The 16,922-nt window shown below is 43.3% G+C and overlaps 1 protein-coding gene across 8 annotated transcripts in view; it reads right to left on the reverse strand.

Moving 5' to 3' along the window:
• NCOR1 (nuclear receptor corepressor 1) overlaps window positions 1–16,922 on the reverse strand; it is a 160,187-nt gene that overhangs the window by 99,233 nt on the left and 44,032 nt on the right. For 6 of the 8 annotated variants that reach the window (XM_015422051.1, XM_015422053.1, XM_015422056.1 and 3 more), the window contains 6 exons: window positions 15,666–15,732; window positions 14,865–15,037; window positions 13,616–13,736; window positions 11,349–11,527; window positions 10,353–10,407; window positions 8,152–8,253 (listed from right to left, as the gene is read on the reverse strand). In XM_015422051.1, coding sequence (XP_015277537.1) covers window positions 8,152–8,253; window positions 10,353–10,407; window positions 11,349–11,527; window positions 13,616–13,736; window positions 14,865–15,037; window positions 15,666–15,732 — 697 coding nt within the window. The remainder of the gene's footprint in view (window positions 1–8,151; window positions 8,254–10,352; window positions 10,408–11,348; window positions 11,528–13,615; window positions 13,737–14,864; window positions 15,038–15,665; window positions 15,733–16,922) is intronic. The other 2 variants (XM_015422057.1, XM_015422055.1) reach the window with 1 other exon arrangement.

Raw genomic sequence — 16,922 nt, forward strand, 5'->3', positions numbered from 1 at the left:
GGGGGGGAAGGCAGAGGGAGTTACTTAAATTGCCTTTAATTAAATTAGCCAGTGCCCCCTGAGAAATTAAGGGCCCCCCCAACTTAAAAAATCCTAAAGTTGTTCTGAGGCAACCAGGGCTTGCTGCTCTGATAGCCATCCTCTTTTCTGAGGGGGACCTTTGACTTGGGGGGGGGAAGGGCCCTCGTTACGGGGCGGGGGGGGAACAGCTGCGACTTAATTACCTACTCCTGCTACTTCCTCCCCCCCCCCGCCGAGTATTGCGGGTCCACCCCTTGTACTATATATAAATTTAAATAAAAATATACAGATCAACGGGTCACAACCAATTTTGTAGCAGGTGATGCGTCCCCAAAGTGCTTGTTTGGCCAGCACAGTCTGCACAGGGCCATGGGCTAAGAGCTCTTCGGTTCTTGCCCTTTGAGTCACACCTCTAGCCAAGTCCAGGGTTCAGTGTCCTGCAATACCTGCCAACCAATACCTACTTGGCCAGACCATGCAGGAACAGAATGTAGCTTTGGTGCTACAAAAGTCAGAAAAAGGTCCCAACAGGAGACTAAACAGTCTTCTCCTTAAATAACAATCAATGACAGAACACATAGGAAGAGAAATCAAAGAATGATTTTAAAGCTAACGCCGATTGGTGCCCTGTATACTAGCAGGGCGCCTTTAAATCATAAGATGTGCACTCAGAGGCATCTGACTAAGTTTATCTAAGGGGGAATAAATCTTGGTACAGAAATCAAATAACTTGGGAAAAAACCTACATAAATTAAAGTGCACCAAAAAGATAAAACATTTGGAAATAAAAGGGGGGGGGGGAGGAATCAGATACATTAAAGCCCCAAAGGCATTACTTTATATAAGTCATGCATCATAGGAAGCAGGATCTAAAGCCAGCAGGCTCTTGCCTAGATGAGTCTCCTTTAGACTACAGTCAGAGGTCACAGGCTTCCTCCCAGGAAAAGCCAACACACTTCTTAGTCAGGCGCCCACAAACTGTGACTCAACTTGGAGGCCAACTTTTATCTTCTACTAGCCAGCTGCAAATTCCAATCCCACCACAATATTACTTGGAACAATCAATCCTAGAGTTATCAGAGTTTATGCTAACTGGGATTATTAAATGGGAAGCAGTTATTTAAATTCAATCTAAATTAATAAACACATTATTTTTACTTTCAAATTCATAATTTTATTAGCGAATCCTTGACACAGAGAATACTCCATCTTTCTGTGTTATACCTCTGAGGATGCCAGTCACAGCTACTGGCGAAACGTCAGGTTCTACAATGCCAAGACCACGGCCACACAACGCAGAAAATCTACAGCAACTAATATATAGTTTTTACAGAAGCACAAATATTTACTTTACTTAATAAAAATATTTTACCTGGCTTTTCATCTTGGCACAAAGGAAGTTTACAGGTAATAAAACATATAAAAACTATAAATACCCCACCACCACCACGGCAACATCCAGCTTTTCACACATCATGGTATGGTTCCGTACTGTAAAACATGTACATTTCCCGGTAATGGAAATTTCTTTCTCAAAATGTGAAGAAATGTGAGCCAATCCATAACTTATTTCCATCTGGAGTTTTGTTTATACCTCAAAACATACAGGCAGTGTAGTATTTGTGCTTATTATAACTGCTATGTATTTGCTGTTAAAAAGGGACAAGCCTACAATTAGTCCAAAGTCCAAAGAAAATTTCTTACAGAACTGAAAGTTATCAACAAGTTTTCCGAGAACAAAGGGTTCTATGGCACATTTTTGGTTCATAGAGTTCATTTTTCCAGATAAGGAGAAGGGTCATAGCTTACTCTAGAGCACATGCTTTGCAAGTGTAAGGTTTCCAAATTCAGGCACTGGCACCTCCAGGTAAAAGCACCTCTAATGGTTGTGCAGGGAACCATCCGTGACCCACTGCTGTTCAAGGTAGACAGTGCCTGGCCTGGTCAATGGTCTGGCGCAACAGAGGACAGCTTCATGGGCTTGATACTTGCACTCCTTTGCAGAGTCCCTTGGGAATAAGACCCACTAAACCCAGTGGGACTGACCTCTGCATATGCTTGGAATGAGTACCACTGAGACACCCTGGCTGCTGTCTTTGAGAAGACATTTAGTTGCAGCAAATCTGACTGCAGTTTTTAAAAAGGGAACTCTGTTCGTATTACTTACAGTGCAAAGGGGGTGCTTAATGCAGTGCTACTGCGCCTCTTCTCCCCCCTCCCCTTTTCTGGCTGGTTGCTTCAAAGAACAGGACAAGCCTGGGGGCTGAAAATGAACTAAGATCAGCTGCAGGCCTAGAGTTACAATGGCTCTTAAAGACACAGAGCTGCGAATTCCTTTGCCTTAAACTGCTCAGGGGGCCCCTGGCAGCCTGGCAAGAGCTTTGTGGGCCACTGTTCTTACCAAGCCTCAAGACGTCTCCGCAACATTTCAAACCTATTATAAACCACTCTCTGATAAATCACGCAAAAATGAAATTGGGCAAAAACTGCAAAGCAACTCCATAATATCAGTATTTCAAGAGGACGAAGATCTGGTAAACCAAGGAATTGTAAAAGATGGCGTCGCACTGAATTCCCTCGCAGAGTTCTACAAACAATTCAGCAACACGATGCTAAGTACTCTAACCAATCTAAAACCATTTGCGGAAACACTGCAGGAGGCACAGGTTGTGATAGCCCCCCCCCCCAACCAGGCAGAGAGCCCACAATATGCTTATCATATTGGTCCTATTTCCCTCCTCAACAAGACAGCAAAAATCTTCACGGCTTCATCGGCAGGGAGCATCAATTCTTTAATTACCCAATACACCAATATACCAATCCAAACCAATCAGGATTTATCCTATCAAGGAAAATCTCAGACAATATTACAGATATGTACTAAACATTATTCATTATTGTATAGTCAAATTCCTCCTACTTGGAATCCTTTCATTAGATCCCCCCCCCCCCCCAATTCAGGCAGAGGGTCCTGTGAATCAACAAAGCATTATATAGTAACTCAACAACACTTATAAAAATTTAATGGCTTTAGAATCAACAGACTTCCTGGTCTAGTGGTGAATGTGACAGGGATATCTGTATGTTAGGTCTTTAGAACCCCTAACTGAAGCAAACAGAGACAACCTTAATATTATGAGTATTAAAATGGAAAAAGAACACCTGTTTTGCTAATGACACTGTACGTTATCTCTACATTTCTATTTCTCCAGATTCAAGAGAGACTGAAATGACAGCAGGTTTTAAATAAGTTAAAAATCTGAGATCTATTAATATACCTACTCGACTTAAAGAATGCTCGAAAAAGTATTTCTCATAAATGGCTAACATTGCCATGGTAACAGTGGTCAATGCAACAAGAAACGCCTACTAAGAACAGCCACTTGACACTGATGGATGAAATACAACAATATATCTCAATGGAGCACCTAAAACATTTCGTAGTTAAATAGAATGACAGCTAAAATCACTCTTCTTCCAAAATTCCTATTAACCATCCATCCTAAATACACAGATAGCCAATTATCTTTGTTAACTTTATACGGGCAGGGATAGAGTACAGATTCAAATCTAATACAATGTGCCACTCCAGAAGCAGAGAAGTAAGCTCTCTTACACTTAAATTACATTGGGAGATAATATTATATTACACTGAGAACCCAAAGGAATTAAAATGGCTTGATTTAAAGAGATGCATTTAGAAGATCTCTGGAAACAAAAGAGATACATCTCAGCTACATTGAATGTGGGTAGAGATATTAAGGCTCAGAAAAAGAACAAAAAATTAGAGGCAGGACAAGCGTTTCCAATAGGAAAAAAAAATGTATGTTTGGGGGAACAGTGAAGAAAGACTCCTGAGAGATATTTTCGAGGGACAAAATCCTTGTCTTGCAAAATATTTCACTCATTCCAAATGCACAGCATTAGTGTGTGAGGACTTTCGCAGTTTTTCCAGTTAAAAAATTAGGAAATTTTAGGGAGTGCTTGGGGGGGGGGGGGATTTCTTACACAATTGACATGTTCAACATTTTCTAGATTTTTTGGTTTAAATGTATAAATAATTTGGGCAACAATTAATATGCTCTAATGTTTTCAATGATAAAACATTATGAAAGAGCTCAGTGTTATAAAGTTTAACTTAATATTTAAACATCCTGGTAGTCCCACCTACCGTGATTCAGAGAGAGTTTCCGTCCAAATGATACACTCTTTGTTTGCTACAATTTTGTTTTCTACCTTCAATGTTAATCTCTCAGACGGAAAAAATTAAACAATACATGTGCCATGGTAGCATAGGGTACAGCAGTCTGCAACTCCTTCTCAAGTATCGGGCAGACTTGCAATTTTTCTTATAGAAAAAGATATTTACAATTTTAATTCCACAAATATGCTAAATAGCACAATGTCATATGCTAACAAAGTTGTAAATTATGCCTTTTATGTTGTTCAACCAGCCAAAGTAATTTGTTTGACTGGAAAGTACTGCACTTATTTCAATTTCCCCTAAAATGTCTTGTCTTCATGTTGTTGTTTTTAGTCAGTCAGTGTTTATTATGGTCAAAAACCAGCATAAGATCAAAGCATCTCTTAAAACCATCTAATACTCATAAAACTCCGAGCTCAAAAAACTATTATGGTAACTCCAAATATTTCTGCTTTCTAATCGCTACAGTACAAAATTTTACTACTGCACAAGTTACAGATTTCTGCGTATCTTCTAAGAGATGTTTCCAAAGTACTTCAGAACTAAAGTTCATATAATACTTCAGTGATAGGAATTTAGAGAGGAGTGGAATAATTAATTGCAATCTTTCTTCTTGATAAAATTCACAGTGCAGGAGAAGATGTGTAACAGATTCCATCACTTTTCCAGAACAGGGACAATATCGCTTCTGCAGTGGCAACCGAGATAATCTGCCAAATAGTACCGCGGAAGGGAATGCATCGAAGCATGCTCTCAAAAAGGTCCGTCTATATCTCTCATAAATGATATTTGAGAGGTATGTTGATGTATAATTTGGCCACTTTTTCAAACTGCTGTAGTTTATAGGGAGCATCGCTTCATCATTTTGAGATTCAATGTAAATCAATTTTTGCAATACCAGGGCCTTTGCTTTATTCAAACCCATATCAAAAAGCTCTTCTGGATTCAAACCAATCATCCTAACTTTATCAATTATCTTTGCAGACCATGCGGGGTAGGGTTCAGCGGCTTGGAGATAGGGTATTAACCAAAAATAAATTGCGTATTCCCATATTTTTAGCTCTACACTGGGGAGGCCTGTTTCTTGTCTTAAAATAACATTGGAAGTGCATCGAGATGCATTAAACAAAGCTCTAAGAAATTTCAATTGTACAGTTTCTAAGACCTTAACATTATCAGTTAAAACAATTTGTGACCCCTGTAAAAGTTGAGTTAAGGATTTTGCTTGGAATAATTTTAGAGCTGCAGGTATAAAGCCTGAGCCCTCTTTCCTAGAAAATCTAAGGATAGCATTAGCACTTTTTTCTGCAGCATTTGCTGATGTGATCAAATGAGTTTTGAAGTTAGCATTGTATGTAAAAACAACTCCTGGCTACTGAAAGGTTTTGGCTTCGTCAGCGCTGTTACCTTTGATTTTCCAGTTAGCCTTCCTGTACCATCTACTGAAATGTAAAATTTTAGGTTTTTGAGTAACTGATTAATAACTGTTCAATATCACATTGATCACTAAATTTAAGGCACGTTGTAGGCCAACTTTAGTTTGTGACAAAGGAACAGCATCATCTGCATACATCAAGATTGACACCTTTTTCCCTCCCAGTAAATAAAAAAGGTGCAAGCAGACATCCTTGTCTGACTCCATTTTGTACCAGGATTTTATTGGATAATTTACTATCCTGTGTATATCTTATTTGAAGCTTATTATGCTCATGTAATTTAATTATCAAGTGTAACAACCCTTTGTCTACTATTGATGTGTCTTCCAGCTTTGCCCATAGTCTTCCCCTCGAAATAGTATCAAAAGCTGCACAAAGATCTACGAATGGTGCATATAGATTATCCTTTGTTGACTTTGTATACTTATGGGCAAGATAATCTAAGACCAAACAATGATCTAAAGTTGAGCGGCCTTGAGTAAATCCTGCCTGTTCAAAATTTCTCATAGGTTTTCTTGCTCTAACCATTTACATAGCTTCAGGCATAAATGCTTGGTGTATAATTTACAAATGGTATTTAAAAGGCTTGATTCCTTTCTTATATAGGCACTACAATGGCCAGGCGTCAGTCCTTCGACATTTGTGCTGTTGAGTCTATATATGTGAAGAGACTGGCCAATATCAGAGCCCACCAATCTACATGTGATTTAAGTAGCTTGGCTACTATAAAATCACTTCCCGGGGCTTTCCCATTTTTCAACTGTTGTCGTTTTGAAATGTCCCAAGGGCTTCAAAATTTCTAGAAATTGCACATCTCTAAATCTGGGGGACGTTAGTACCAGTCAGATACCAGTTTACTAATTAAAAGATTCCTCTCCAAATCAGTTTTCATTCTTGCCCCCACGAAACATTAGTCTTTCCTTTCCATTCCTTATTTTGTAAGATTGTTCCTGGATTAACAGCAATAATTCAAGCACTCGCTATGCACTATAATTCATAACGGGGAGACGGGAAACAAGGGGATATCTTTCCCCATTTTCCACCCCCTTCTCTCTGCAGCTGGTCCATTCAGGTAGGCAACAATCTGGATCAGCCAAATGTCCCTACTCGTGTCATGTTGAACTATCCACTGTTTTAATAGCTGTTTTTATGTTTTCGTATGTATTTCAAGCTCTGGCTTTAATTGTTTTAATGGTGTGCTGGAGGGATTTTTTTTTAGTTAAAATGTGATTTTATTATGTATGTTTTAATTTCTTAGCTGCCTTGGTGGCCCTTCGGAGGGCAGAAAGGTGGGATAGAAATTTTGTAAATAAAAAAACTGGCTTTCAATGGGCTCATTAGCCTCTTCCCCCAGTCCCAGAACGGTGAGAAATGGAAAGACACATGAAAATTGCAGCTACTAATCTGCTGGTTTGGGGGCAGTGATTAAAAAAAAAGAGTTGCTCAAGGTAGGGTAGTGAGCCAGGTGACAATCCCTGGCAGGCAACAAGGTGAGGAAACATTTGCAGACTGAACTGGGGTGAGAGAGCAGAAGAGGAGCTGGTACTTTTGTTTGCAGGTTATACACACCAAGAGAAGCCAGGCAACAAACAACGCTGCAAGGCTAGCTTGAAATAAGCCACAGACACAAACGTGGCAGCACAGCCAGGCTTTGGTTGTCTTCACAACCCTCCGGCCCACCCGCTCCTGCCTCACAGGCTGCCATGCTGAAAGGAACCAGGCCACCCTCCTGAGAGGCAGAATCATCCACCAGTCAGCACCTTGGCAGACCGACTCCCATTACACAGATCAGAGTGTGCCACGTGTCGTGAGAAGCTTACTGACCAACAGGTCTAGATGGCTCAAGCAAGCAAGCCAAACCAGATACTAAATGGGCTCAGCAGCCAGACTGACAAAAAGCTTGAAGACACAAAGCCGGTACAATAATTAATGCCTGGAATCCCTTTCCAGAGCTCCAGTGTTGTGACCTCGACCTCTTTCGTCCTTCCTCAGACGGATTTCTTCAAAGGAAGAAGCAATCAGCCCTGCGCAACACTGAGGGTTAAAAGGCAGCTGTCCACCAACTGCGAGTGCTAAGGCAGGTCAGAGACTGGCAAGGGGAGGGCCAAAGCGTGCCTCAGAAAATGAAGCCACCAGGCGAGATGCACTGATCCGCCCCCTCCCAATATACATTTGGTGACATCACCATAAGGGATGAAATACGTAGTAGGATTCTCGATCTCAGCCTGTGCTACGGACAACAGGCCAGGAAAATCCCAGAAATATTGCTGTTGTCCAGGAGGCAACATTCGTGAGCTTTGAAGGAGAAAAAGAAAAGAGGGGGCAGGAGGCAATATTAACTGGCCTATTTCACAGCTAATATGGAGGACACCAATCCTTCCGTTCAGGAGCTGAGGAAAAAAATGCCGATAGTGTCGAAAGTTTGGGGAACGCTAGCCTGGAAACAATGGCACAAGTGGGAATTGGGCGCGGGGAAAACGAGCGACGCACCTGGTTTCTCCCTCGCCGTTTGCCATAGTTCCTTCGCACCAGAGCTTTGTAGTTTTCATTTTTCTTGGTCAAGTAGTAATATAAAACACAGTCTGGAACATTCTAAAAAGAAAAACAAGGAAACACGTTTTTCCCCCAGCGAGGCGCAACCAACTTATGGTGACCAATAAGGGGTTTGAAGGCAAGAGATGTTCAGAGGTGGTTTGGCCATTGCTTGCCTCTGCGTAGCAACCCTGGTATTCCTTTGGTGGTCTCCCATCCAAATACTACCCAGGGCCGACCCTGCTTAGCAGCCAAGATCTGATGAGACCAGGCTAGCCCGGGACATCCAGGCCAGGGCAAGAGACATTTACAAGTGTTAAAAATGGCAAAGGTACTTTAAGGACAAACAAATGCATTGCGGCAGCAGGTTTTGTCAGCCAAAGGTTCACAGCAGCCTCAGCCACAATATATTTATCTTTAACGTTTTGCAAGACTCTTTGTTATTCTGATTGTGGCCACCCTGCCTGGAATCTGTCTTTATGGAAGGAGGTAACCGGCTCTGCAGAACTGGAGAGACTGCCTTATCACCAAGTGTGTCTCTTGCGAATGGCTCCGTACTTTCCCTGATTTGAATCTTACATTACTGTGTCTCAACCTGTACTTCTGCATGTGGCAAGATCAACAAGGAAGCAGCTGGTCAAGTCTTCTTATGAATTGTCTCTATTATTGAAATCAGCCTGCCAGGCTGCCGGGAAATTTTACTGTTTGCAAATGTGCTGATAACTACGAGTGTCAATCGTGACTGATCTATGATTGTAACTAAGAAAGAAAGAAAGAAACTTCTGCATGTCACAGCCCCTGGATCATGCTGCTTGCAATTTTCCCCCTACATAACCTTGCATGTATATTAGATATTCTATTATTACTAATTATATAGCAGTAGACCGCATATTATATAGCAGTACTACTAATTATAGAGCTGTAGACCAACAAAATTTGTGGCAGGGTATGCACTTTCGTGAGTCACCGCTCACTTTTTCGGTATCTGAAGAAGTGAGCATTAATTCAAGAAAGCTCCTCCCCTGCCACAAATTTTGTTAGTCTTTAAGGTGCTACTGGACTCTTGCTCTTTTCTACTGGTACAAACAGACTAACGTGGTACCCATACTAATGATATAGTCTACCTAGTGTGGACCCTCCGCATGCATCTGGCAAATTAAGGCTCAGTCCACAAGGCCAAGGCAAGAACAAAAACCCTATCAGTCTCCGAGGTGCCACAAAATTTGTTTATTTTTGTTGCAACAGAATAACAAAGCTACCTGGTAAAGATATCAAAGTATCTCTCTGCTAGATGTCTGGGCCTCAGCCAAGCAAGGAGGGTATTATGTTCGCCTCTTCCTGGCTTGGACCTTTTAGGCCAAAACTGCTCCAGTTAGGGAGCTGAGACAAAGGTGACTTCTTCCTTCACCCGCACTCCCACTACTGTCCCTCGCATTCTGAATAAGGAGTCAGGCGTCACAAGCCAGGGAGCGCAAAGCTAAAGCCTTGCAAGAAAATATAATTTGTGGGGGTTTAGTGGTTTCTCTCCTACCCAGCGGGATAGCCAGAAAATTTTGGTTGGTGGGATGTGGGGAGATTGGGGGGGGGGTGCCCCGGCTTCACTTCCTGCTCTTCCTGCAGCAGCAGCAGGAGCAGCTCCAGCTCTGCTGTAACCTCTAGTCCTCCTCTAGTCCTTTTGATGGGAGAGACTCAATTCCGGGCTGCTTTTATGTGTAAGCTGGGGGGGGGGGGATCTCCGACTCCCTCTCTTTTGCATTTTGCAATTTTATTTTATTTTTGCTATATGTGTGTGTGTGTGTGTGTGTGTGTGTATAGCATTCTAAAGAACCTATTTATTTTTTGGCCCGGAAAAAAGATAATGAGACTGAAGCTTCCCTGACTGTGCCCAGGGTCATTCTGGAAACCCCATGACCACCTTATGTTTTCCCCATAAAATTGATTTTTTTTGTCCGAGGGGGTGGCACTCATTTGTGGAGGACATTGCACCCAAATGCCCCCTGTGCTTACGGGCCTGCTCCCACCTGTCTATGGGTAAATTGCTACCTCCAACACATGGCAACGTGACTGTCCCAAGCAAGAGGTGAATATGTGTGTGCACAATAAAGGGAAGGGAAACCCTTATGCTCTGAGGAGCACATACACAGCCCCCCCCCCCTTACCTTTCTTTCTAAGTAGGAAGCAATTAGGCCAAAGTTCTTGGGGTGCTGGACAAACCTGTAGAAAAGTACAAAGACAAAGAGCAAGTTTCAACTGCCAGCACACTCTACTTGTATACCTTTGGGTTTCCAAGACTAGGGGAACAAGCCTAAGCAGGTCAACTCAGAAGCAAGTCAAATGTTACTCAATGGGGCTTACTCGAAGGGAAGCATCTTTAGGACCGTGCCCTAAAAGTACCTCCTGAATTAACAGAACTGAGCATGTTCTGTGTTCCAAATTCTGTGCCAAAAATTGCTTAATTCTTCAACTTCTACAGGTTACAACAGATTTAAATGCAAAGAGGCAGGCAAAATATTCAAAGCCGACCCCCGACCACCACCTGTCTAATGGCAATCCCCTTTGCCACTCCAGTGGTGTCTTTCATTGAGATTTCAAGAGGATCACCCTGAAAGATTCAACCTTAACTTCACGGTCATAAGGGCTAGAAATGTGATGCTTTTAAAAAATTGCTGAGAGTTCCCGGATGCCGCATTCTGTGTTCAGAACTCAATCCAACACCACAGAGGAATTCATACAGCCCCGATTACTCAAATGGGTGAATCAAGTAATAATAAAAATGATGCTGCTGAAAAATTGATTGCACTTATATCCCGCCTTTCTGCTTTGATACTCATGGCAGAGTATATGAGAGCAACTCCGGTTTTCACCATAGTGGAGCCCAACTAGATTGGACTGCCTAGCTCAATGCTCTGATTCCCAACCCTGGCCCCTAAAATACCTCTGTGATGCTCATAGGCAATTGCTTCCCCCTTTTCTCCTCAGAGTCCCTCAGAAGAACACTAAATCTGAAGATGGATGCTCTAGTGAACTACCTCCCCTCCGCCACATTAACTTCTCTCTCAACAACAGCAACACAGCTGATAGCGTCACTATTCTGAAAAAAAAAAACTTTTCACACACACCTTTCTCTCCCCACCCCGCCACCCCCCTCCAGTTACTTTTCTTTGAAGATCTCCTTTTCGTGGTCGGTCCAGACGTTCATGAACTGCCGGTCCTTGTACACTTTCATGGGGTCTTCCATCAGCCCGTTCATGTTAATAAACTTCACGCGCCTCTGTTCAGCGTCAAACATCATGGGAGGAATGACGGAGAGCTGGCGCATTTGTTTCTCGTTATTCTACAAAAGGAAAGGCACACCCCACCATACATTTTTTAATAGTACACAGCTTCTGTCTTTGCTTAAGGGGACCTCAAGTCAAGTCATCACAAAGTCAGTAACACTTTTTTAAAAGCTCAGCTCTCATAGTGACTGTCCCATATTCATTAAAAAGACTAAAAAAGGATTCCCTCCTTTTGGCAAGGACATCCTTGTTCAGTCCCGATGCCACAAAGTTCTCTCAAAGCGTGACGCTGTCCTGCAAAGACTTTGAATGTTTTGCCAAACGCCAACACTAGACACCTCGTAAGACCACGCTAGACAAAAACAACTTCTGGCTGTTTTCTGTTTGAGACTCCAGGCAAGTGCAAGATAATGGTGAGAGTGGAGCGCATGGACTGAGGAGTGATTTTGGCTGGGCCAGAAGCTGCCGGTCTCTAGGCCTGCCTTGCCTCTAAGGTCGTTGTGAGGATGCAGTGCTGTCCACCCCAGCCGTGACACACTGAGCTCCTTGGACTGAAGAGAGAGCTTCCCATGGGATGTATTAAGGTAAATACAAATAAGTTGAAAGGGAAGGTCGGCAGCCCCCTATGTCAGCTGGCTCAAAATCTGCTCACGCCAGAACAATGCTCCCTCTAAGCTGTGGAGTCCTGTGAGCAAAAATTTTACTTTGGGAGCCACTCGCATTAAAGCTGTGAGTGAGTGATTTGGCTACTGCATAAATTAGTTTGCTCTGGAGCCACCCTTCCTGAGCTGATACAAAAATGTGTGAGCCGGAAGCTAAAAAACTGTGAGCTAGCTCATGCTAACTCAGCTTAGAGGAAACACTGCCCCAGAATATATATATAAACATCTGTATTTCTCAGAGCATGATTCCTCATTTGGAATCAGTTCCTTTCACATTAGAGAGTCTCTATCTTAAGAAAATGAAGCACTGCCCCCCCCCCCACTTTCCCAGCAGAAGTAACTGAAGTCTACTTTTTTTTGGGGGGGGGGAAGATGCTTTTAGCAGCCCCTTTTACTTCTCTCTTCTGCCTCTGCCAGAACCTACACAGGCGTCTCTTCCTTGAAGCCTTTGCCATCTCCTCGGATTAAAAGGTTGCTGCTGTCTTACTCTCTCCCCTCCCTTCCTTTTGACAGCTCCACCTCTGTCAAAACTTAAGACTGTAAGCTCACTATCTGCTTGGTTTATGTGATCCACTGCAAGGAAATCGACGCAACTCCGTATCGTGAGAGGGGTTGGCGTGATGTGGTCCAGTGGAAGATCTATTTCATTACATAATGGTTTGTCCTTTATATTCAGACCTAAGAAGCAGATTCCTATCTGGAATTTTAAGCCAACTTTGCAACCTACCTGATTTTTTTTTTAATATTTATTTTTAAAATTTTTAACTATACATCAACAATTGGCAAAAGCAATAATGAATGAACAAATACAGCATCATATCTTGTATATACAGTATAGGAATAGTAATTTGTAGTATATGAATTTAACAGTAACTGTTCATAACTTGTATTTGTCAAGCCTATCTGCAAATTTTTGCAACAACTTAACTTTTTTAAACCTCAAATCAGGGTATGTACCAAATTAAAACATTGCTATTATTTCTTTGTAATGTATGAAATTTGTAATAATGAAAGGTTGGTTTTTCTCTTGTCGGATAGGTATCCCCTGGTTACTCGCGAGGCAGAGCTTTTTGCGCTTGCAGCCCGGAAAGTCAGATCCAAGGTTGTTTCTAGTTTTGTCTTACATAGACCTACAAAACTGGTAGCATAGCTTCTATCATTTTAAAACGTTGAAAGTTTTATTTGTGGAAATGTTGTATAGTTATATAGTCTTATTCCGAAGGCTTTGTTTTTAGAATAGTATTTCTGAATCTTAAATGTATATTATGCATTTATATATTACATTGTTATGGCCAACGGCCACACACAATAAACTTACTGACATCTGCTAGGTTATGGAACAACAGCACAACATAAACAGTGAACAACCGAAGCAACCTCAAAGTATACTTATATGGAGTTGGACAACACAGAGCGTCCCCGCCCACCCGAATTTCTTGACCGAGCTCGGAACAGTAGCATTGCCCTTTTGCCCATCCTCACCTCCTGCTCAGAAAGGCCATCAATTATTTCCGAGATTTCATGCTCACTTCGAGCAATGGTTGCCGAAAGGCCAGCCCCTCTTTGACCAACCCTAGGAATGTAACAAGAAAAGAAGTCCCGGCTGAAAAAAGGAAACATTTCAGAATCAATGCGGGCCTTTCGCGAGGCAGAGGGGAACCCTCCAAAAACAGAACACATACTCATTGACAAAGACAGACATTTTTCACACATTGTTCTCATACAGTACTAGAGCTAACAATCCCCTGAAGAGTCAATGGGCAACGGGGTCGGGACAGATCAAAGGAAGCACTTCTTCACAGGGTACAGAGTTATCGCATGGAATTCACAGCCATAAGATGTGCTGATGGCCCCAGCTTAGACTGCTTTCCAAGGAAAGGGCTGGCGTTGAGCCATGACAGCTAAGTGGAACTTCCATATCTAAAGGCAATATACGCCCAAGTCCCAGAGGCAGACGATAGGCAATGGCCATCACCACCTTGCCCTGCTTGGAAGCTTCCTTCAGACCCCTAGCTGGCTACTGTCGTAAAAGGGGACATTGGACTACAGAGACCTTTGATCTGACCCACAGATTCATATGACAAGAGGCTTTGGGCCAATAGGGAAACATGCAAGTTGGCTCTCAAACCCTAGCCTGGGCTACGGCAGACACACAGTTCTGCAACGAGCACAGCTTATGAAAGCTAGCATTCTGACTTGTAATTTTCAAGCTGGCAAAGCGCAGAGGCTGAGCATGCAGAGGCCAAGCATGTGGGGAACAGGCCCGGCAGTCCTCAGTTCAAACTCCCCCGCTGCCAGAGAGGCTAGGCAGCTATCGGGGGTTGTGGTTTCTCATCACCTCAAACTCACATCTACCATGCAAAGGACGGCCTGCTCTGCAAGGGAGTCACCCAGGTGATTGAGGGTAATGTGCGTCAAGACTCTCTGAAGCACACGGGTGGGTCTGGAACCTGGGCACTGCCTCATGTGCCATGTGCCATACAGCACACACAGACACACATGAAGAGCAGTATATAAATGCTTCATAATAATTCCCACTGTGCTGCTACTCTGTATAAGTGTTTGATTCTGCTAGTCGCAGAGGGTAACGCAAGCGCCCACAAGGCACCAGTCTATGGACAATCCTGAAGAGGGGTGCCCCCTGCATAAAAAGCCCCCCTTCCTAAAGGCCATTAAAAAACATCACATGGAAGAATCTCTTCTCATGAGGTTTTGATGGTATGACAGCTACCTTTGAAACCGCTCCTGCTGCTCCCGCTGCTTCCGGATTTCGGGGAACTGTTTCTCGTAATATTCACGGGTCTTGCTCTCCTTGGCCTTCCTGCGGGGGTTGTTTTCTATCCGGTCGACTTTTTTCTCCCATGCTTCCATCAGCTGGTCGTAGCGTTGGCAAATCTTCTGTTCCTATGGAGTTCCACACGCACGAACACCCAAAGAGAACAGGGCATGAGATCAAGAAGTCCCAGTGCAGTGGAGCATCATTGCATCACACGAACAAAAACGGTAACAGCTTTGGCTGCAGAGAGGGGCCTAAGAAAAACCCACAGGTCTCCTGCTACCATGTGCAGATTTTCACGGACCACCAGTCAGAGGTGCCGTGCAGCATGTGACATGGCTCCTTGACTGGCCGGCTCACAATGTGGTTCTGCCTGCTTTGCAGCCCAAGGAGGAGAGAGGAATGGCCATTCACCTCATGCTTCTAGTAGAGCTACGGAATGCTCTGCGGCATCAGCCTACCCATGCACAGTCCCATAAGGACCCCTGTGAAGAAGCTGCACGATGGGTCAGCTCAGTTCATGGACTTTCTACCCGAGGAGAGCTCTCCCTCCTGGGTAGCAGGTGGTAGCTGCACTCAAGGGGCTCCCTGCTCTGGAGAATGGGGTGAGTGGAAACAAACAGCAAAGGGGGACTTTCTCTTCAACCACAACCATCACACCAAGATGAAAATCTTCATAACCCACAAATGCTTACAACCAAGAGACAGTTTGCACTCACACATCCCCCAAGAAGTCACATAAAGAGGAACCCTTACCCTTTGTTTCCTCGCATGATTCCTTCTCTTAAAAAACAAAATCAGCTTCTTTCTCATGACTTGGTTTCTGGAAAAGAGACACAGCCCAGTGAGAGAGGGGTCGCCCCCGAGCGGAACTGCGGCATTTGTCTTGCATTTGCTACCCCAGCAGAGATCTGAGGGGTTACAGAACACCTGAGAGGCGTTTGCAAGAGATCAAATCCAATGTTCCAATCAACTGTTAATATTTAACCATCGGTGGCTGGAACTGAAAATGCCACAGAACTATTTTGCATTGCTGAAAAGGCTGCTTAATTAAATCCTGTCGACGCAGCGGTTATGTTAGGAGTGGACACGATATTTTAAGGCATGACGAAAAAGATCTTGGTCTGGAGCAGAGGAGGAATACAAGACACAAACACAGGATATCCTTCACCCAAGCTGTCCTGTCCCAACCTTGCCTTCAAGGCCTCCAAGGAAGAAGGCTCATTCCATAAGAATTCAATAAGAACATAAGAGGCGCCAATGTTGGATCAGGCCAAAGGCCCATCCAGTCCAACACTCTGTGTCACACAGTGGCCAGAAATACCAGTGCCATCAGGAGGTCCACCAGTGGGGCCAGGACATTAGAAGCCCTCCAACTGTTGACCCCCCCAGCACCAAGAAGACAGAGCATCACTTGCCCCAGAGCCCCTATCTATACCTTGTGGCTAATAGCTACTGATGGACCTCTGCTCCATATGCTTATCTAATTCCCTTTTGAAGCCGTCCATGCTTGTAGCCGTCACCACTTCCTGTGGCAGTGAATTCCATGTGTTAATCACTCTTTGGGTGAAGAAGTACTTCCTTTTATCCGTTCTAACCCAACCGCTCAGCAATTTCATGGAGTGCCCACGAGTTCCTATATTGTGAGAAAGGGAGAAAAGTACCTCTTTCTCTACCTGCTCTATCCCATGCATAATCTTATAAACCTCAATCATGTCTCCTCTCAGTCGTCGTTTCTCCAAGCTAAAGAGCCCAAAGCACTTTAACTTTTCCTCATAGGGAAAGTGTTCCAACCCTTTTATCATTTGAGTTGCCCTTTTCTGCACTTTTTCCAAAGCTATAATATCCTTTTTAAGGTGTGGTGACCAGAACTGCACACAGTATTCCAAATGAGGTCGCACCATTGATTTATATAGGGGCATTATGATATTGGCTGATTTGTTTTCAATTCCCTTTCTAATAATCCCCAGCATAGTGTTGGCCTTTTTTTATTGCAGTTGCACATTGTCTAGA

Source organism: Gekko japonicus, unplaced genomic scaffold (genome assembly GCF_001447785.1).
Source record: "Gekko japonicus isolate JY-2015 unplaced genomic scaffold, Gekko_japonicus_V1.1 scaffold182, whole genome shotgun sequence".
Lineage (NCBI taxonomy): Eukaryota > Metazoa > Chordata > Lepidosauria > Squamata > Gekkonidae > Gekko > Gekko japonicus.